Source organism: Dipteris shenzhenensis, chromosome 2 (assembly GCF_047967505.1).
Source record: "Dipteris shenzhenensis isolate YYH24624 ecotype China chromosome 2, Dip_SZ_1.0, whole genome shotgun sequence".
In the NCBI taxonomy this organism is placed as follows: domain Eukaryota; kingdom Viridiplantae; phylum Streptophyta; class Polypodiopsida; order Gleicheniales; family Dipteridaceae; genus Dipteris; species Dipteris shenzhenensis.
The window spans coordinates 7,527,273-7,548,721 of record NC_141597.1 but is presented as its reverse complement, the minus strand read 5'-3'; the positions used below and the strand labels follow the sequence as shown (position 1 = coordinate 7,548,721).

The 21,449-nt window shown below is 46.3% G+C and overlaps 1 protein-coding gene across 1 annotated transcript in view; it reads right to left on the bottom strand.

The window, feature by feature from the left end:
- Nucleotides 1-661: 661 nt before the first annotated feature.
- LOC147904292 (uncharacterized) overlaps nt 662-21,449 on the bottom strand; it is a 69,207-nt gene continuing 48,419 nt past the window's right edge. Inside the window, exons 5-8 of the mRNA XM_087393943.1 lie at nt 11,724-11,819; nt 11,508-11,632; nt 1,359-1,377; nt 662-1,234 (exon numbers count right to left, since the gene is read on the bottom strand). Of these exons, the coding sequence (XP_087250069.1) occupies nt 995-1,234; nt 1,359-1,377; nt 11,508-11,632; nt 11,724-11,819 (480 nt within the window). The 3' untranslated portion in view covers nt 662-994. The remainder of the gene's footprint in view (nt 1,235-1,358; nt 1,378-11,507; nt 11,633-11,723; nt 11,820-21,449) is intronic.

The window sequence follows — 21,449 nt, the reverse complement described above, 5'->3', positions numbered from 1 at the left end:
TAAGAATAGAGTTAGCTTCTCTTATGGCTTAGAGCCAATCCACTGTGGCAACAATTAACATGGTATGAATAAATTTATGGTCAACAATAATATTAAAAGTCCACAACATAACCCACATTATTACCAAAGAAACTTTCTACACCACAAACCATGCTGCTATGCCACCCTATCATGCTCAGTGATGGTTGCTTAGAGATGGAAATGAAGCCCTAGGGACACATGAAAATTTATCTCATTAACATCTGTCATAAAAACACTGTAGTCTTTGTGCAGAAAATTTATCACACATGTTTTTGACATGGTTTAAAAAATAAGTTTCCTTTCTCAAAAAGATACAACAATAAATCCAAGAGCCCCGACTGACCATGGAATATACCCTGCCTGTATAATCGAAAACAGGGATCTAGGGAAAGCAGACAGCATGTAACTCGCGGAAAAAAAAAAAGGATCCTCTAATGAATCAGAAACTGAGAAAGATCCAACAAAAACACTAGTTGGTCATGATCAGTACTATTGCTAATATAAAAATAGATGAATCGAAAAAGAACGTTGGTTATCTCCGGTCGTTGATAAACAGATGTATTTTCAAAACCCGTTAAGGATTGCAACTTTTCATTAGTGAAAAGCAGCAGATTTAAGATTCACAGGCAAAAAAAAAAACACAACATAACAGGGCCTGTACATCATGATCATGCTTTCAAGCAGCATCACAAATTCGTTATTCAATTAGTGCACAACAGGCCTGTTTGTTTCTAAACAATACTAGAAGCTTTTTTTAGCCTCAGTAATACTGTCTTGATCAATATCAACAAAAAGAAAACCTCCTTTCTTGCCAAAATCACAACTTGTATGCAAATATTCCTCTGCAAGACAGCATCTACACAATACAATTGATGGAGCAAATATTCCTCTGGAAGACAGCATGTACAATTGATGGAGCTATACGAACGATAAGCCCTTGTGACTTTCCAGGTTGTGCATTGTGCATTATGATCTACCTTGGATATCCAGCAGGGTAGCCTCCAGAAGGGGGGTAGGCCTGTGCTTGATGTGTAGGGGGAGGATAAGGTTGGCCATATAGAGGCTGATCAAAGGTAGGGGGCCCTACATAAGCAGGTGCATATCCCACCGTTGGAGGCACTCCTTGGTCTATGCGTGACATTTGTTGCGGAAAAGGAGCTTGCATGGGCCCGAATTTTCCATCCCGCTTATCAAGTTCCACTTTATGTTGTGTCTGCATAAAAACGAAAATTACTCTCTCTCTCTCTCTCTCTCTCTCTCTCTCTGTGCTTTAAATAAACTTTCTTTCTTTCTTTCTTTCTGCTTTAAATACACACAAATGCAAGGAGAAAATGTACCTGCATGCACGCACAAACGCTGCATATATACACAAAATGAAATTTCAGTCAGTGCCAGTGCAAACTGTGTAGAGGCAACCAATCTCTCTCTCTCTCTCTCTCCCCCGCCCCCCCCCCCCCCAACAGACATCTTTTGAAGGACTAAATTGATACCTATCACAGAGCTTGTTATAAGTGCACGTTGAATTCCTTATACCCATTAGATACAGGGACTTACGGCAGACGGGCCAGCAGGAATCCTGCGGGATGATGGATCACATACTCACACTCAGGAGTGTCATAGAGAAGGCCAGATCACGGAAGTAGAGGGTGTATTGTTGCTTTGTGGATTTTCGCAAAGCTTTTCACACGGTCCCACGATCCCGCCTCATTAGGTGACTGCAGGAGCTAGGGTATGACCAAGAGATCATATGGGCAGTTATGGCGCATTATGAGAGTCTCAGGCCGAGTTCGGACAAGTGTCGCGTGGACAGAGGAGATTATGAGTACCATTGGGGTCAAACAAGGTTGTCCGTTATCAACAACCTTGTTTGGCCTCTACATAGATGAGCTCGAGACCTTCATGGGAGCACTTGGGGGGACTGGGTGCTCCCTCGCCAGTAACCTCATTCACATCCTCTTGTATGCTGATGACGTGGTACTAATTTCCTCCTCCCCCAGGACTTTTGTGAGTCACATGATTTGAAGGTCAACCTTGGCAAGACCAAGGTTATGATGTTCAACACATCTCGAGCACGAGAAAGGCTGGTATGCACAGACACGCACGTGGTTCAAGAGATTAGAATTCATATGGATAGATTACCCCCCTTCCAGTACAGATGATCCAAGGGAAACCATCGGTGCCACATCATATCATTCAGGCCGAGTTTGGCACTTCTCAGCTGCAGCTAGATGCAACATTCCTGCACCATGTCAACAGACAATATGGAGACTGCACATCAGGGAGACGTAGGCTACCATGGCTGGCTCTAGCTTCGTCCATGAGTCTTGTGAAAGGAGGGACGGGAAAGACTGGTATGCACAGACACGCACGTGGTTCAAGAGATTAGGATTCATACGGATAGATTACCCCCCTTCCAGTACAGCCTAGATGCCCCATCTATCCCACTTGGATACCACGAGGTCAACCATGTCATTCGAGAGGATCTCTTACAACTACACACATTCAGGACCTGGTTGGAGCCAAGAGAGCTTCCAGTGAAGCTCAGCTTCTACAGAGATCACTACCTTTGCATCTATGAGGAGGGCTTCATTGTCCGCCATAGTACAATCAGATTCACTTACTGCACTCATTGAGGATCTCCATCGGGAGCGAACGAGCTGAGGGGATACCCAAGGAGTGCCGCCTATGTACACTATGCAACCGGCAGGAGGTTGAGTTAGGGGGGCACTTCGCATTTTGGTGCCCCGTGTACTACGAGATCCATGGTCGCTATTATTGTCTCTTTAGAGACGGCTTTGGGCCTGTCTCTAGACTCCTTTCGTATCAAGACCAGGGGTGCCTCGCTACTTTCATTCATGAGGTGGTTCGACATAGAGAGCACTTACTTAGGATACGGAGGCAAGCCTCAGACACACTACCCGACTGTTCTCAGAGCAGGATCACCGAGTTCTTCCAATCGATATACAGGCAACATAGTCACCGACTGCAGACGCAGTAAAAACCCGGAGCCCGAGGCATGCCATACTCAACAACAGATGGACACGCAGATTACATTGGGTGCCCTCCCATCCTTGTTCAAACCCGCGACTGTTACGCTCTAGCCGAGGTAGCATGACCTCGGAAGAATCAGTCGACATTTCCCCTAAAGGATCTATGTTTGTAATTATTTGTTTGCGCTTCATGTAAATGATCGGGAGGGAATTAATGTCAAGGTCCTAGGTGAGGGTTGATAGCACCAGACTAGGTGGATCTAAGGCTAAGGGCCTAATGCAAGGAATGTGCCTAGGGGCAAAGGATTTTAATGCATCCCAAGAGAGGGGTGAAATGTTGCATTAGGAAGGCCCTGTGATGATGACATGTGGCATCTAGATCCATCTAGGGAGATGGGGCTTGTTGAAGCTAGAGAGAGAAGAGAAGTTGTGATTTTTCACATATGTTTTGATTCGTAATTCTCTGTCAGCTCGTCAGCTTCAGCAAGGTTGGTTGGGAGGAAAGAATAGGTGCTGCTCCCGTGATCTACAATAGGAATAGTGTTGTTGTGTGTAACATTTGGTATCAGAGCCCAAGGCAAGGATTAGAGAGACCATCTGGGTGACGGAAGAAAGGCGTGGAGCTGTGTCGTCGAAGGACCAGAGCGCCAGATCAACGGAGAGCCTATGGTAAAGGCTGGACGAACGCGATGAGTAGTGCGGCGTGATAATCGGCTGCTCGTGACGTGCGACGGATTGGAAGGGTTGTTGCCCGTGACGAAGACCTTCGTGGTGGCTGAGCTCGAGTTGCAGGCCTGTACCTCCCTGGTGGGCTAACGACGTACGGCTAATTCCCTGAAGGGCTTGACGCTGATCTGCGACAGGCGACGACGAATTGGAGGGGGCTGCCCGTGACGACGGATAGCAGACGTGGAGCGTAGAGGTTGGCGCTGCCCGTGGTCTACGGTGGACGTAACAGGAGCTCGTGAACGGGGAGACCTTTCGACACGAATAGCCCGACGGACGAAGGAATGAAGGCTTGGTGAGGGAGGCCTTCGATGATTCGGCGATGGTGACGCAGAAGAGCGTGGAGCGCTAGTCGACGAGCAGCTGGCCCCGTATTCAGGATTTGGACAGCGAGCACGTAAGCTGTGACTGCAGACGGGTCGCAGGAGCGCAAAGGCTTGAACAGTGCAGGAGACTGTTGGCTGGATTTGCATGGAACCAAGAAGGCTGTGACGAAATTGTTGATGACCAGGGAGCTCTCTTTGACCTCCATCAGTTTCGTGTTTTTTTTTCTTCTCGATTTAGTCGGTTGATGCTCTTCTTTCATAAACAAGATCTCGTAAAGAATTAGGCTGCATGAAGCTTTGATGCTGTAGCAGGGACAGATTATGTTTGAGATTATGCCTATGTGCTGCAGTCAGAGTTAGTTTGCAGGAGCTTCCCTAGGACAGGGAAAAGCGCTATTTGGGATATATGCCTGTGTCAAATGCCTAGTCAGTGTGCATGTGGGATTGTAGGAATTCCCTAGTGTAGGGAATTGTGTCAGAGTGTCAGTACACTGAATTGCGTCAGTTTGTAAATACAGTTTTCTAGCGGTGTTTTAAAAAAAAACAAACACACAAACAAACAAAACAAAACAAAACACCCATTGGACTGAATGGAAGCAGAAGAAGGGGCTTCCAGGAGGGACCCTGGTGAGTCAAGAGTCCGGCCGACCCAGCAGGTGTCGCACCCAGTAGCTCACACTTTATCTGGCAGGATTGCATTGCTTGAGGATGCCTTGCAACAATTGTTAGCGCAGCAGTTATAGGCCAATGCAGGGCAGTCTGAACTTAGGAGAGCGATACACAGTATGTCTGCCAGACCTTCTCGAGAGGAGAAGGGAAAGGCTCCAATGGAACCGGAGTCTAGTGTCCATACGGTCGAGCCTAGGATGGTATAGCATCCACTACCTGGGAGGGGTTTAAAAGAGAGTTCAGGAAACACTTCTTACCTCCTGACGAAGCATCCCGAGCTTGGGATTAATATAGGAACCTTCGTCAGAGAAATTTATCGGTGGCAGAATATACTGATAAGTTTCGAGAGAGTGTAATGAAGGTTGATGAAGCCCTGCCTCAATCAATCCAAGTGAAAGATTTCATATTTGGATTGAATGATCGAATAAAAATGGAAGTTCGGGCTAAGTATGCGAACACGTTAGATGATGCAATAGCCATAGCCCTGAACTATGAAGATGCCAAGGGCAGCAGGCCAAGTGGGTTTGCACAGGTCGGAACCCAGTATGGGTATCCGAAGAAATCTGGGTTTAAGAAGAAATGGATTAGTAGAGGGAGTGGTTCTCAGCCGAGTGGTCAAGCCAAGCCGGTTGAAACTCCTAAACCAAGTACCACCATTGGAGTGAAGAGGAAAGTAACCCCAATGGCAGCCCAGGCTTGGTCTAAGTCTTCCTTAAACCCAGAACAAAGGGAAAAAGCGAGGAGAGAAGGCTTATGTTTTGGTTGCCTTCAGCCTCATCAGTGGAAGGATTGTCCACGTAACAAAGATCGTTGGATGGCTGAGATGGTGATCTCAGAATGCGACGTGGAGATGGAAGCAAGTCCCAGAGCGGAAGAGATGCAGATTCAGCTAGCGGGATCTTCTCAGAGATTAGTACCTTGTTTGTTATGTGTGGTTGTTGCTAAGCTAGTGACGAGTGCACCTGATAACATCCTATCTAAGCCCGCAGCAACGGGGTATACAGCCTTTAATGATACGGAGTTAATTAAAATGAAAGGGCAAGTGGCCAATCATGATGTCATTGTGTTGTTTGACTCGGCGTCAACTCACAATGTGATTAACTCCAAGCTCGTGAAGAGGCTGAAATTAAAGACAAGTCCATCTGACTATGCGTATACAGTCAGGATGGCAGATGGAAGTTCAACTGAAGTATGAGACCAAAGGGTTACCCAGTTGGAGCTTCATATTCAGGACTATGCTGAGAAGCTTGATTTTGAAATGACCAAGCTTGCTCATGCAAATATAGCCCTGGGTATGGCGTGGCATTCTAGGAAGAATCCAGCCATTGATTGGAAAAAGCACGTATATCAATTCAAGATGAATGATGTGCTTTATGTCTTGCAAGGTGAGAAAGATATACCTCAGAGACCATTGGTTTCCGTGATGGAAATCCGAAAAGCTCAAGAAGAGTTTTTATTCCTTTGCACAGCATCGGTAGAGCCGGTTGATGATTCTTCGGCTAGCACTGATGTTACGCAAAGTGGTGAGATGGCCAAGCTGGCTAATCTTATAACAGAGGAGTTCTCTGAATGTTTTAGGGATGAACTACCTTATGGGTTACCTCCAGTGCGGAATGTTCAGCATAAGATTGAACTGATTCCGGGGGCAGAACCTGTAAATAGACCTCCCTATAAAATGAGTTTTACTGAAGAGGCGGAGGTGCATAGACAACTGGAAGAATACCTCGAGTTGGGACAGATTCAACCAAGTTTCTCACCTTTTGCTTCGCCAGTGATATTAAAGAAGAAAAAGGATGATACGTTTCGCCTCTGCATAGATTACAGAGCATTGAATAATATCACTGCTAAGCACAGGTATCCGATGGCTCGGATTGATGATTTGCTAGATGCATTACATGGAGCCGTGATTTTCTGCAAGATAGATCTTAAGAGTGGCTACCATCAAATCCGGATTAGAGCCCAGGATGTGCATAAAACCGCTTTCAGAAGCAGGTTTGGTCACTATGAGTTTTTGGTAATGCCCTTTGGACTTACCAATGCTCCAGCGACATTCGTCATGCTTATGAACGATTTACTACGTCCATATATCGGAAAGTTCGTAGTACATTTTATTGACGATATCCTGATATTCAGTAAAAGTATAACTGAGCATTATGAACACTTAAGAATAGTGTTCAATACTTTGAGGAAAGCCAGTCTTTATGTAAATAAAAAGAAAACTATACTGTGTATGGTTAGGCTTGAATATTTAGGATTCATAATTACTCCACAGGGGGTAGAAATAGATCCGAAGAAAGTGGCTGCGATACTGACTTGGCCAATCCCTCAGAGTCTGACCGCGTTGCGATCATTCTTGGGATTTGTCCAATTTTATAGAAGGCATATCAAAGGATATTCCGAAATAGTATCGCCATTGATTGATTTGACCTCAGATAAAGTACCTTTTATATGGGGACAGAATCAACAAGAAAGTTTTAACACCATAAAACAAGCTGTGGTCACAGGACCGGTGTTAAAAATAGTTGATTCGCAGAAACCGTTGTTCCTGGAAACCGATGCAAGTGGCATTGCGGTAGGAGCAGTTCTCCTTCAAGAGGGAAGGCCAGTAGCCTTTGAAAGCAAGAAGCTTTCTCCCTCTCAAAGGAATTGGCCAACTCATGAATTAGAGTTGTATGCTGTTATCCATGCTTTGAAAACATGGAGGCATTACTTGTATGGTTCAAAGTTTTATGTGGATGTGGATCATGATACTCTGAAACATTTTTGTAAACAGCCCGACTTGAGGGGCCGCCAAGCTAGGTGAGCAGAGCTCATGCAGGAGTTTAATTTAATGATTTGGTACCGAAGAGGAAAAGATAACAAGGTTGCTAATGCGTTGTCTCGCATTATGCACAACCTGAGTTTCACGGTATTAGAGAGTGCTCTAATGACCGAGATCAGAGAAACTCAGAAGGTGGACGAGTTTGTCCAGAGCTTATGGCCTAAGGCTCATATGTTAAAACCCGGGGAAAATGAAAAGGATGACCGGGCATCCAGAAAAGGCCAAACATATGCATGGTTCTTACAATGGGGTAGTTGACACATATATACGGGATTTAAGTAATTATGGCCAAAACCCCTTATCATAAGAACCATGAATTTCTGATATACATGAATAAAAGTTATTAAATTGTACATGTCAACCTAAAAAGGATTTAATTAAGGCTCCTTAATGGATTATTCAACATTTAAAGCATTACCTAGTACTCCCTAAGCATTGTTAATTGTATAAGTCAGCATAAAAAGAATTCAATTAAGGCTTCTTAATGGATTATTCAACAATTAAAGCATTACCTAATACTCCCAACCATTGTTTATAAGTTATTGATCATGAATAAGAGTTAATTATTGTTGCTCCAAAAATTGAAACTGTCATGACATAGGAGAAATATATGAATTGAAAAAAGAGAAACGAAGTCAACCTCCAACAACGAGTACCAACACGACACTGGATTGGTACTAAAGGGAGACGTCCCTCGAACTGTCATATGGATTTGTAGTAGCCAAAGATTTGCATGTAGATCTCACGTAGATAGAGAAGGGGCGACCAATATTAAAGGTTGATGGAGCCAGTACACCAACCAACAAGGTACATCTTCCATACAACCCACTAACCATAAGGGATGGTATGCTAGAAAGAAATGGCAAGGTTGTAGTACCTAGTCAGAATGATCTCAGGCAGAGAGTCATTCGACAGTGCCATGATAGCCCGTGTGCGGGACATCCAGGAGTCGAGAAGACATATGATCTCGTGAAACGAGATTTCTTTTGGCCAAAGATGAAAAAGCATATTCATGAATATGTGACACGGTGTTTCTCGTGTCAGGTAAGTAAGGCCGAGCGGGTGAAGCCACCCGGACTTTTACAGCCCTTGGAAATACCACTAAGTAAGTGAGAGAGCATTTCCATGGACTTTATTGTAGGGCTGCCTACGACACAAGGAGGGTATGATTCTATCCTTGTGGTGGTTGATCGTCTAACCAAGATGGCTCACTTCATTCTAACTAGAGAGTCTGTTAGTGCCCCGCAAGTGGCGGATTTATTTATTAGACATATATTTCGTCTGCATGGATTGCCTAGATCCATAGTGTCAGACAGAGATGTCAGATTTACCGGTCATTTTTGGACAGTCGTATTTGAGACACTAAGGACTGAGTTGGGAATGAGTAGTGGGGATCATCCTGAGACGGATGGTCAGACGGAGAGAGTCAACCAAACTTTAGAGGATATGCTGAGAGCATATGTGTCATTGAGGCAACATACATGGGACAAGTGGTTGCCATTGTTGGAGTTTGCCTACAATGATAGAAAACATTCCTCTACCGGGTTCAGTCCGTTTGAGCTGAACTATGGTTATAGACCAGCAAATCCAACTATAGTTGGAATACCTCAGAAAGTGCCTAGTGCCGCGAACTTTGTGGTTCAGATGCGGGAGTTGCTAGCACTTGCGAGAGCTAATATCCGCCAGGCTATGGATAGAGCCAAGGTGTATGCGGATGAAAACCGATCTATAAGAGTATTTAAGGAAGGAGAAAAAGTTTTTCTCAGAGTTCCTTCGCACTTGAAGTCGTTGACTTCAGGAGAGTGTGCTAAGTTATCACCTCGATACTGTGGGCCGTGGTTAATTCTAAAGAGAATAGGCAAGGTAGCCTATAAATTAGAATTGCCACAGGGGTGTAAGATGCACCCGGTTTTTCATGTTTCGCGCTTAAAGAAATTTTTACATACAAGTGACTCACTAATCGAAGGTGTGGTTTTGTTTCAGGAGATAGAGGATAATGCGAGGCGCAAACCAACAAGAATCCTGGACCGAGGAACAATGCAAATACGAAATCGGAAGATACCCACGGTGTTGGTTGCATGGCATGGTCAGCCTCTATCCGAAGCTACCTGGGAATCCGTATACCAGTTACGGAGAGTGTTCCCAGATTTTATCATCGAGGACGCTAATGTCTGAAGAGGGAAGGAATGTTACGCTCTAGCCTAGGTAGCATCCAGATCCAGTTTATACAAGACAAGCGTGGCATTGTTGTCTCAATCTAAGTATGTGCAAAAGTGGATAGGTTCAACATGCATGATTGTAAGCCTATTGCCACTCCCATGGAGCCGGGGCTGAAGCTTACTATGTATGATGCAGGTGAATTAGTGGATGTCACACTTTACAGTCAGGCTGTTGGATGCCTCATATACTTGTGCAATACACGGCCCGATATTCAGTATGCAGTATCTCAGGTGAGCAAATATATGCACAGCCCAAAGACAGCACATTGGAGGGCTGTAAAATGCATCTTCCGTTATTTGCAAGGCACAAAGTCTTATGGCTTGATGTTTGGTAATTGTTTCTTTTTGGGCAAAGCTTGCATTTCTTGGCTGAGCAAGAAGCAATCTACAGTGGCTACTTCCTCATGTGAAGCTGAGTACAGGGCAGCTTTCACTGAGATAGTTGAGTGTGTTTGGCTGCGACGTTTGTTCGCTGATCTTCGTCTCTTATTGGAGGGTCCTCCAATTCTCACTGATAGTCAGGGTGCTATAGCAGTGGCAAAGAATCCTGTGTTTCATGCCTGCACGAAGCACATTGAGGTTCATTATCATTATGTCAGAGAGGGTACATGTAGGGGAGATCAGTATGATCTATGTGTCAACACATGACAATGTTGCAGACATCTTCACCAAAGCACTTCCACGTGAGAAGTTTGAGGCATTTCACAGTGCCCTAAACTTATCTCCTTTTGGTGATTAATCACTACCTTGTACACCACATTGGCACTGCAGGGGGGTGTTAGAATTATTATTATATTATAGGCAGTGGCCAATGTAATGTAATAAGTGGATTAGGGGCACTTTTCCGTCTTAGAGGTTTTTCCCTCTAACCACAGTCTAATTCCTAACTATGGTTAGTGATTAGACAGGGTTTTGTCACTTAGACAAAACCCCTTATCTCTTGTTTGTACTTCACTTCATTCAGTCCTCCTTTTGAGTGACCTACGTTTAGCTTACTCTTGCTCTCTGTTTTTCTCACAAAGACCTCCTGCCCATGTGTGAAGTGCTCAGTGCGTAGTCCCTCATGATCTGGTGATCTCCAGTTATGAAGCCAGAGAAGGACAGCCCATACATTCTGTGCAGTAAACAAGTGACACGTAGTGGGCCTGGGCATGGAGGACATATCAGGTGGCGTCAGACCTGGGACATCATAGGGGCAGCATGCATATGTGTGCCAAACAATTGAGAGAGTTTCGAAAGATGAAAGGGTTTATGAGACTGAAAAAGGCTAGATCCAATGAGCTGAATGGGTGGAGCCTTTAAGCCGGCATTTGCACCCTCACGCTTAAGACTCACATACTGCGAAAAAGGCATCTCATCACGCACATCCTCAGGCAAAGGCCTGTACGAGCGTAAGACATCTGAAAGCATATCATCCGTGGTCAATTGCTGCCCATTTCCAGCATTCTGCTGCATAGTAACCCCAACCGCATGATGCATAGGCTGCCTTTGGCCAAAAGTGTCCAATGTGATTACAGAAATTCATAGTACTTTCAAAAACACAGCAGAGTTTGTGTGGATTTAACTGCAGAAGAGTCAAGATCCAAAACCTGAGAATCCTTATGCTAAATCTGTCATCCTAGTAAAAACCTAGTTGCATGGTCTAGTCCATGAATCTGTGCATTGTAACATTTATAATAACGGAATCATGAAACATTTGACCACAGCAATAAAATTAGCAAAGTGGTGACCATACGTGCAGTATACAGCATTGGAGAAGCAATTAAGCAGCTCCGATGCATCTTGTAGGTCTGGACTTCCCACAATTGCGGCTACCAGGGAGAATATGCATGCCACTTGTTGTAAACAGAACATAAAACCCTGCACGATTTAAGTACAAATAGTAAACATAGAGTGAGTAGCCTGCATGCTAGGTATCATGAAGATGGGACTGAACCTTGAATACACTTACAATGATACAATTGTCACACTTTGTCGTTTGTATGTTGAACTCGTCTTGCATCAAGAACCTAGTTGATTGCACAGAATTGGGAAAGCAGCACCACACCTGTGAGGAAGTCCAAAAACAAATTGCTTTGGTCAATACTACAATTACAGAACAAGAAATGAGCCAAAAATACTTCTCTTCTATGCAATTCATGATTCAAATCAATTTTGATAAAATATGGCATGTACTATGTTTTTAACTATCAGATCTTTTTCTGGGATGTACTATGTAACTTTGGTGTTGCACACACTTTACAACAAGCTACATCTCCGTTAATTCCATGCAGTCAATAAATTGTGTCTCAAGATCCTAAGATCATAGTTTAGCCTTGATCATGGATGCCTTTTGAGAATGTGCTTCAGCATACATCAATACAGGAATTATCTCGTTCTTATAAAGATCAGTGTTTCCTTCAACCTTTGCCTGTCCAGAACTTTTTATTGCAAAAAGCTCCCTCACTGCCTCCGTGTCGACCATAAATTCCATACTTACAAGTTTCCTCTAGAACTCTATGGTAGAACTCTATGGTACTTCGTATTGACATAAGGATTCTCCTCTAAAGATGAGTTCTATAAATTGAAGGGCAGACTCAACCATGACAAAAGCTCAAAGGAGAAGGCTAATAAAAAATTAGTCCACATTCGCTTCATCCAAGTGACAAGTGCATGTAAAGACGAAAGTATGTTCATATTAATATCTCCCAAAACGAGCATTTCTAAGCAAAAAGTCCTAAGAAAACATAGCTGATAGGACAACATACCACCATAAATAAGAAGAATTTAGGAATATCAACAAGACACAACTTGGAAGTAAACTTCACAACGTAAGATTTGGATGTCCGCTAATACGGCAAAAGACACATATCTCAATGTTTAACGGATCTACTCATTCTCTAAGCACAAACAAATGGAGCAATTCCGACCTCATTACTCTCACCAACAAGGTTAAAAATCATAGACTCCATCGTGCATAAGAGGGGATAGATACTATGACATCCCCCACCAACGCGATCAGATAAGCATATGCTCTCATACTGTTCAAGAATATATTGCACAAAATCCACTTCCTTTTGAAATCTTTCTCAATCTAGGTCAAACCTAGCAAGAACTATTTTTGAAAAACAAATCCTCCCTTAATATATGGTCCATAAACACATACATACATGCATGCACGTGCGAGCATTTATGTGCAAACACACACATGCATGTGCATATCCATGCATACACACTTTTTTTTTGTGGAATCTTTGAGTCATTATATTACAAAAAAAGCTATCCCAGAAAGGGAGAGCTATAATACATCAAGAGAAAATCTCACTGTAGGACAAATATACATCATGATCAAAGACACGAGATTGCAAGCAATCAAAAAGCGATTGCTGTAGAGTGTTTGAAGAAAGAGAAATTAGAAAAAACAGGATCACCAAAGACCCTATGATTGCAATCCTTCCAGAGAGTCCATAGTGCCCAGTACATACATATATACATACATGCATACATACACACATACATACATACATACATATATGCATGCATATATACACATATCTGTTAGAGTGCTGAGCATTTGTGTATGCATGCAAATATGTGTGTGTATGGTCATGCATCTCTCTCTCTCAGTGGATACTTCCAAGAAGATTCTGGCGAGCACTTCTCCACCTCTCATTTTGGCCTTCCCAGCTCCCATTTCTACTTCTCAACCCTCCATTTATGCCTCACAGGCCCCATGTTTGCCCCCCAGCCCCTGTTTTGCCTCCCATTCTACCAGCTGCCCCTAGCCTTTCTGTACCCACCCCAGCCTGTTCCTTCCTCCCTTGTCAGGCCTCACCCTCAAACCTCTACCTTTTTCCCTCCCTCCACTCCATTAAGTACTCCTTCTGACCTGCACACAAGGAAGGGAAGGGGGGAGCTCCACCGACCCTGAAACGAACACTTTCTAATCTCTCAGCTTTTCGTTGATTCACTATCTAATCCTTAATCACAAGCGCTGGCATCCCAAAAATCCACCCAGCCTATCTCATGGATCACATGTACAAAAGATACGTAACTTTATTTCCTTCATGCTTATCCAGAAGCCCTCAGTTCCCTAGATGGTTCCCTCCTGCCACATGTCATCATTTTAGACCTTTAGCTTGGTACACCATTTACCCCTCTCTTGGGGCACAATTAAAACATTTGCCCCTTGGCATTTTTACACATTTAGGTGCACCTAGGCCTTAGCACTCAGAACCACCTAGTCGATGCCAATACACCCTCACCTAGGACCTTGGCAGTTACTTCCCTTGACCATTTTATTTACGCACATAAAATATTACAAAAGTCGGTCATCTAAGAGAAATTGCCCATCGATCTTTTCGAGGTCATGCTATCTCGGCTAGAGCATAACATTCCTTCCCTCTTCAAGCATCAGCGTCCTCGATGATGAAATCTGGGAATACTCTCCGTAACTGGTATACGGATTCCCAAGTAGCTTCTGATAGAGATAAACCATGCCATGCAACCAACACCGTGGGTATCTTCCGATTTCGCACTTGCATTGTTCCTCGGTACAAGATTCTTGTTGGTTTGCGTCTTGCATTATCCTCTATCTCCTGAAACAAAACAACACCTTCGATTAGTGAGTCACCTGTATGCAAAAATTTCTTTAAACGAGAAACATGAAACACTGGGTGCACCTTATACCCCGGTGGTAATTCTAATTTATAGGCTACCTGGCCCACAATATCGAGGTGATAACTTAGCACACTCTCCTGCAGTCAAAGACTTAGAGTGCGAAGGAACTCTGAGAAAAACTTTTTCTCCTTCCTTAAATTATCTATTGGATCGGTTTTCATCCGCATACGCCTTAGCTCTATCCATAGCTTGGCGGATGTTAGCTCTCGCAAGTGCTAGCATCTCCCGCATCTGAACCACAAAGTTCGCGGCACTAGGCACTTTCTTAGGTATTCCAACTATAGTTGGATTCGCTGGCCTATAACCATAATTCAGTTCAAACGGACTTAACCCTGTAGAGGAATGTTTTCTATCATTGTAGGCAAACTCTAATAATGGCAACCACTTATTCCATGTATGTTGCCTCAATGACACATATGCTCTAAGCATATCCTCTAAAATTTGGTTGATTCTTTCTGTCTGACCATCCGTTTCTGGATGATCCCCACTACTCATTCCCAACTCAGTCTCCATGCTGGCATCCAGACTTGTCGGATACAGAGTGGGTCAGGGTGGAGTGGCTACAGGTTCTCATGTTATCACGGAAGATTCGTGGTAAGCCATCCGTTCATTCGCTAGACTAGAGAGGCAATGCTTCCGCTCTCACTTTCAGGATCCACGGACCAAAGGGTTGCTTTTTGACTCCTTGGTCCACCCAGCAGGGATGTATCGCAGTCCATGCTGGGGTCCAGACTTGTCGGATACAGAGTGGGTCAGGGTGGAGCGGCTACAGGTTCTCATGTTATCACGGAAGATTCGTGGTAAGCCATCCGTTCCTCACCAGATCATTCAAGCGGAGTTTGGGTCACCCCCATTACAGCTAGATGCTGCATTTCAGGTCATCACGTATCTGTATCAAGTGAGGGAGCATGGGGATTACACCTCTGGGCATCGCAGGATACCATGGCTAGCACTGTCCTCTTCTATGGCACTTGCAACAGGGGGAGACCAGAGGTGCTGGTATGCACGCACAGAGAGATGGTTTGAGGGACTAGGGCTCCACATGGATAGACTACCTCAATTCCAGTGGAGAGCTTCTCTCTCTGCATGTAGGAATTGTAACACATTGTCTCTCTACATGTAGAACTTGCATGTAGAACTCTCATGTAGGAGTTGCATGTAGGAGTTGTATGTAGAACTCGCATGTAGAAGTTTCATGTAGAACTTGTATGTAGAACTCTTATGTAGGAGTTGCATGTAGAACTCGCATGTAGGAGTTGCATGTAGAAATTGCATGTAGGACTCGCATGTAGGAGTTGCATGCTCCATTCTCTCCCCTCCTATCACACGAGCTCAACCAGGTTATCCGTGAGGATCTACTACAGCTACACACATTCCGAACTTGGTTGGGCCCAAGTAATCTTCCAATGAAGCTGGGCTTCTATAGAGATCACGTCTTACATATCACAGTGGAGGGTTTCATTGATCCACCAGGATACACGCAAATTCACCTGCCCCACTCGCTGAGGAGCTCTCTTGGGCAGTTCCGAGTCTCTTCACACAGACTTCGTATTGAGAGCGGCAGAGCAGAGCGGTTACCTAGGGAGAGGCGCATATGCACACTCTGTGACATGCAGGAGGTTGAGACAGAGGAGCATTTCATCTTCATGTGTCCTGTTTACTATGAGATCCGAGGGCATTTCTACTGCCTCTTCAGAGATAGTTATGGGGTTTTGACCCGTTTCCTGAGTCCTCTCCTACCCTGACCAGTGGTGTTTGGCTGGTTTCATTCATGAGGTGCTTAGACACCGCGAGAGAATACTCCGAGCATGGAGACAGAAGCAGACTTCTTCCTCGATTGATAACCTCTATCGCAAAGTTCTTTCAGCTAGATCACATAGACCCCCACGAGACGAGACGAGACCTCGACATGACCGTGACCCGAAGCCAGTGACCCGCTCAGACAAAGGGTTGACATACATATCATATTTGGAGACATCCCCTCCTTGTTTCGAGTCGGAGGCCGATCGACGGGGGTCACAATGGCCCTGGTTAGACGCAGAGCTACAACCAGGAGATGTACCAGGACTGCACCCTTGAGGGGCCGACAGTGCTCTATTGTTGACCTCATGTCTCCACTGCCTCATCCGTCCTGATGTCCTGCTACTGATGATGATGATTATGATGATGTTGATGATGTTGATGATGATGCTGAGATTGATATATAGTCGACTATCGACATGACTATGTTGTGCTATGTTGTACTTAGGACTTAGTACTGCCATTTTGCATTTTTTGCATTCTGCATTGGTGTGGATGCTCGTTTAGTAGCTCCACTACCACAGCTCATTGTATCAGGGTTTTTTTTTTTTTTTTCCATGAAAAAGACTTCTATTAAGTAAGAACAAAAACCCGCGAGAGCAAGCTCAAGGCGGAATACATCATGAAATCATGAGGATAAATAACAAATCCCTCAGAGTGAGGTGGAAAGAAGCCAAGGCTGAGGCTGAAAGTGCCATCTCAACCCTGTAGTAGATTCAGAGAAGAAAGGAGAATCCTTCCATTCCCTGAAGAAAGAAGCCCTCCTAGCTGAGGCTGCACGGGAGTCCCCCTGCATACCCGTCCAAACGGCCATCAGAGTGTGTACGATGTCTGTCCAGATACTAGCCAATGTGTGCGAGGGATGAACCTGAGTACCCTCCATAGCCTCTGTGCATCTGGCTCTCCAGATATGCCAGGCTGCTATGCTCGCTAGAATCTCCCAAGAAGTATCCACAGAGGCATGTACAGCTGTAAAAGGACGGTGTGATACCACATCCAACGAACAGAACTCAACCCGATGACGTCGAACCGAAATGGCCCAAGAGGAGTCAACTCCCTCATAGAAAACCTGAGGTCCTGTAAGAGAAAGCCAAGCCACCGAGCCCCAAGTCATAAAAAGTGGGGAATGGGCAAAGTGACTGAAGATCTTGGCTATCCCCATCCAAATCAATCTCGCCTGTCTGCAATCCCATAAGCAATGCTGAATAGACTCCGAAGCAGAAAGGCAACGAGGGCAAGTAGGGTCGGCTCCGAATCTAGACCTCCAAAGGTTCACTGTGTATCAGGGTTTTTCAAAGTCTCATAGACCCATCTTCCAAAGACCCCTATATCTCGAGGACAGAAGAGTCTCACATGCGCTGAGGATCGCCATTGGGCAGATGCGGGTTTCATCTCATCAGCTGAGGATTGAGACAGGGAGAGCAACACGTATACCTAGAGAGCAACGGACCTACACGCTATGCACACTAGGAGTGGTTGAGACAGAGGAACACTTTCTTTGCACCTACCTAGCCTACTACGAGATCCGGGAAAGATACCACTGCCTCTATCAGGACGGGAGTGGCTTCAGCCCACTATCATGCTTGATCCATTTCCATGACCAGGTCTGCATTGGGCTCTACCTACTTGAGATGCGCCGACACAGGGAGACCTTTCTACGACAGATCAGAGAGCAGCAAGAGGCGATCACACCACAGGATGCAGAGCCTAACCACAAACAGCGGCATGTCACAGATTTTTATGCATTCGAGTCAGCTCCAAGACACAGTGGGGTGGAGGAGGAGGAGCTAGCTGCTATGCGAGCAGCCTGGATTACCGAGAGAGGACTACAGAGGCCACCCACGACACGGAGACCGCCCAGAGCACACTCGATTGAGGTTCGCCCTATCACAGCTTTCTTCAGAGGGGACCACCCGAGACAAGGGGTCACTCTAAACATAGCTCAATGGGTTTAGAGATCGAGGAGACCACGCCCCCCTCCGATGCCACAGTATGAGACAGCCAGACATACTCAGATTCGAGACATTTTCACCGCACATAGACGAGCCACCACAGTGCCCGGTTTCGGTTTCTGAGTTTCCAGTCCAATTCTAGTTCTCAGCCTGCTCCCGATAGCAGATAGCACATGATATGATATGATATATTTATTTATTTTTGTACTTGTTTTTGTTTGAGCGAGTGAGCTCTTTTTATTTCAGCACAGTACTCAGCAAAGGATCTTAGCGCACCCTTTGCCTCAGCCCCTTGTGGCTTGTATGAGTTTTTCTCTTTGGTGTCACTTTGTCCCATAGGCCCGCGAGGCCTTCTATGGACGTTAATATATCGTTCTCTCTCTCTCTCTCTCTCTCTCTCTCTCTCTCTCTCTCTCTCTCTCTCTGCTCCTGCTCACCCTACATCCCTGCTCTCGCTCACCGTAGACCCTGATCGCCCACCCTCATCGTACAACCCATCTGTTATACACCCTCATCGCCCCCTGTCGTACCCTACCATACACCCTGTTCACCCTTGCCCATACCTGCCGTACACCCTGCTCGCCCCTTCCGAACTCCCTGCCGTACAACTTGATGTACCTGCTCGCACCTTCCGTACTCCCTGCTCGTGACACATCCCAGCACTCCTGAAACCCCTGATCTGCAAAATAACCACACACAACATCAGAACTGAGCAGGCTGCTCACCACCCAACCGTGACATCTACGGGATGTGATCCCGAATCAGAAGATGTCCCCCCGAGCCACGAGCTGAGCTACCGGCACGAACTCCCAATCAGATCCAAACCAGCCTGGTGTCCCATACCACCAGGTGGCGCTGTGAAGCCCTGGATCTGCCACTGGGCCTTGGGCTACGCTAAGATGCAGGCGCGCGTCCGCGACACAATCCAGGATCAGACCTAGCACCTGGGAACGAGACTTGCTCCCAACTGCACACTGAGAACTGAACCCCCTGGGCCTCTTTTATAGACTCGGGCCCCGGCGCCAAAAATAGCGAAGACCTATAAATAGTTCGTACCCTTGCCACTCAACCCGAGAATCAAGCCTGCCTAGCTCTAAGCCTCCCCAGGCTAACCTGAGCTAGTTCTGTGTACCTAGTACACGTCAGATACCGATCCGTGCACATGACAGCTCGCCCCTGCCGTACACCCTGCTTGCCCCTGCCATACACCCTGCCCGCCCTCCCTCCATACCTTCTCCCTTGCTCACCGTACCCTGTTGTCGTACCTGTCGTACCCTACTGCTGGCCGTATCTGCCGGTTGCCGTACAGTGCTGCTCATTGTACCTTGTTGTTGGTCGTACCCTGCAGCTTGCTATACTATTGTTGGTCCCCTTCCCTAGCCTATGCCCTCGCCTACAGCCCCCCCTACCCTAACCTCCGCCCCCTTACCTAGCCTATCCCCTATCGCCTACAATCCCCCCTACCCTAACCTCCTGCCTCAGATGTCAGCCCTCCTTCTAACAATGGGGGGGCTCGTCATGCCCCCACACTAGGACCTGTAAAAAAAGAAAAAGCTACAAGATAACAGGAGTCAGTTTTTGAAATGGGAAAAGGGAAGAAAGACAAAAACAAAATCAAGAAAGAAGACAAAAACCAGCAGATACAACTAAAGGTTGAGGATGTGAATAAGCGCTTCAACCGGAGTGGACTCGGAGTGGATAGCAAAGCAATGCATAAGACGGGATCTAGCTCAGCTTCAACTTCAGCTCCAGCCTCAGCCATAGCCACATCTACAGTCACACCAACTCTAGCTACTTCTTCAGCTACAGAGATACACATGACATGACGGTCTGACATCGACTTCCTCCCCCTCTCTCTCTCGCTCGCTGCTCCACCCGTCTGCTCCGCCGCCGCCTCTTGCGCTCGCTGCTCCGCCCGTCTGCAGCTCTACCCGACGCTGCTCCCCCGCCTGCCATCCTTCCTCTCCGCCCTTGCAGCTCCCCCGCCTGCCATCCTTCCTCCCGCTGCAGCACCCTGCACTGCTGCAGCTCCTCCGCCCACTGCAGCACCCTCCGCCGCTGCACCTCTTGCCTCTACCGCCCTTGCTGCTGCTGGCCGCCGCCTCTCGCTTGGCTGTCTCATGTTGCTGCTCCCCGCCACCGGCCTGCCTCTTCGCCCCCGCCTAGGCCTCTTTGCCCCTGCCTAGGCCTCTCATTCACTCACACCTGCCTCCTGCACCGCCTCACTGCCCCTCCCTCCCGCCACGCCTCAGCCCCCCTCATGGTCAGCTCCCTCTCTCGCCTCTCCACCTCCGGCTACCCTCCACATTGCGGCTCCTCCTCTACAACTCCTCCCTCCCGCTGCTCTCTCCCACCCACCTCCGACTACCCTACCTTCCTCGCCCTGGGTGTGCTTCCCGCCAGGGGGGGGAGCCTGTGCTCCCGCTCCTGATTGCGCACTAAAACCTGCATTAAGGGGACACGAATCAGTCCAAGACAATGGAAAAAGCCGAGAAAGAGACGGATAAAGCCAAGAAAGACGACCAAAAAAAAAAAAAAACAACCGACACAACTGAAACTTGAGGATGTGTACACACGCGTCAACCAAAGTGGACTCAGGGTTGACAGCAAAGCAAAGGTGGGGCCCACCTCAACCTTAGCTTCAGCCTCTATCTCTACTTCTACTTCAGCCCCCGCTTCAGTTTCAATTCCAGCCTCAGCTCTCTCTATCTCTACTTCGACTTCAGCCCCCGCCTCAGTCTCAGTTCCAATTCCAGTCTCAGGTCCCTCTACATCCTCACTTTCGACTTCAACTTCCACTTTAGCACTAGTTTCAGCTATAGCCTCCACATCCCCAGCTACAGCTACTGTAGGCCATCTTCTCCCGGTTCTAGTGATGCCCTATGGGTCCTGATATGTGCCTTGTAGGCATAGTTATAGGCACTTAGTGTTTTAGTGCCTTTTGTGCCACATAGGACATTTAGTCCTATGTGACACCTAGGACACTTAGTCCTAGGGTCTACCTTCAAGTACTATGTACTTTTCATTTTATCTAATCTAGTTGACGTAACAGTCCATCTCCTTCGACTCTTGAACTTGCTCCTTTGCTCATCGCCCCTATAGTGGTATCAAAGCGGTATTGGACTTGTTCCCCTGCCTTCGGATCTGCATCGCTCACAGCTTTCAACAGCCTCAATTGCGCTCCATCCATACAATCCATACAACTGTACGGACTTCCGTACGGATCACGTATAGATGCCGAGTCCTGCCCCGCCCAGCTACGTCCC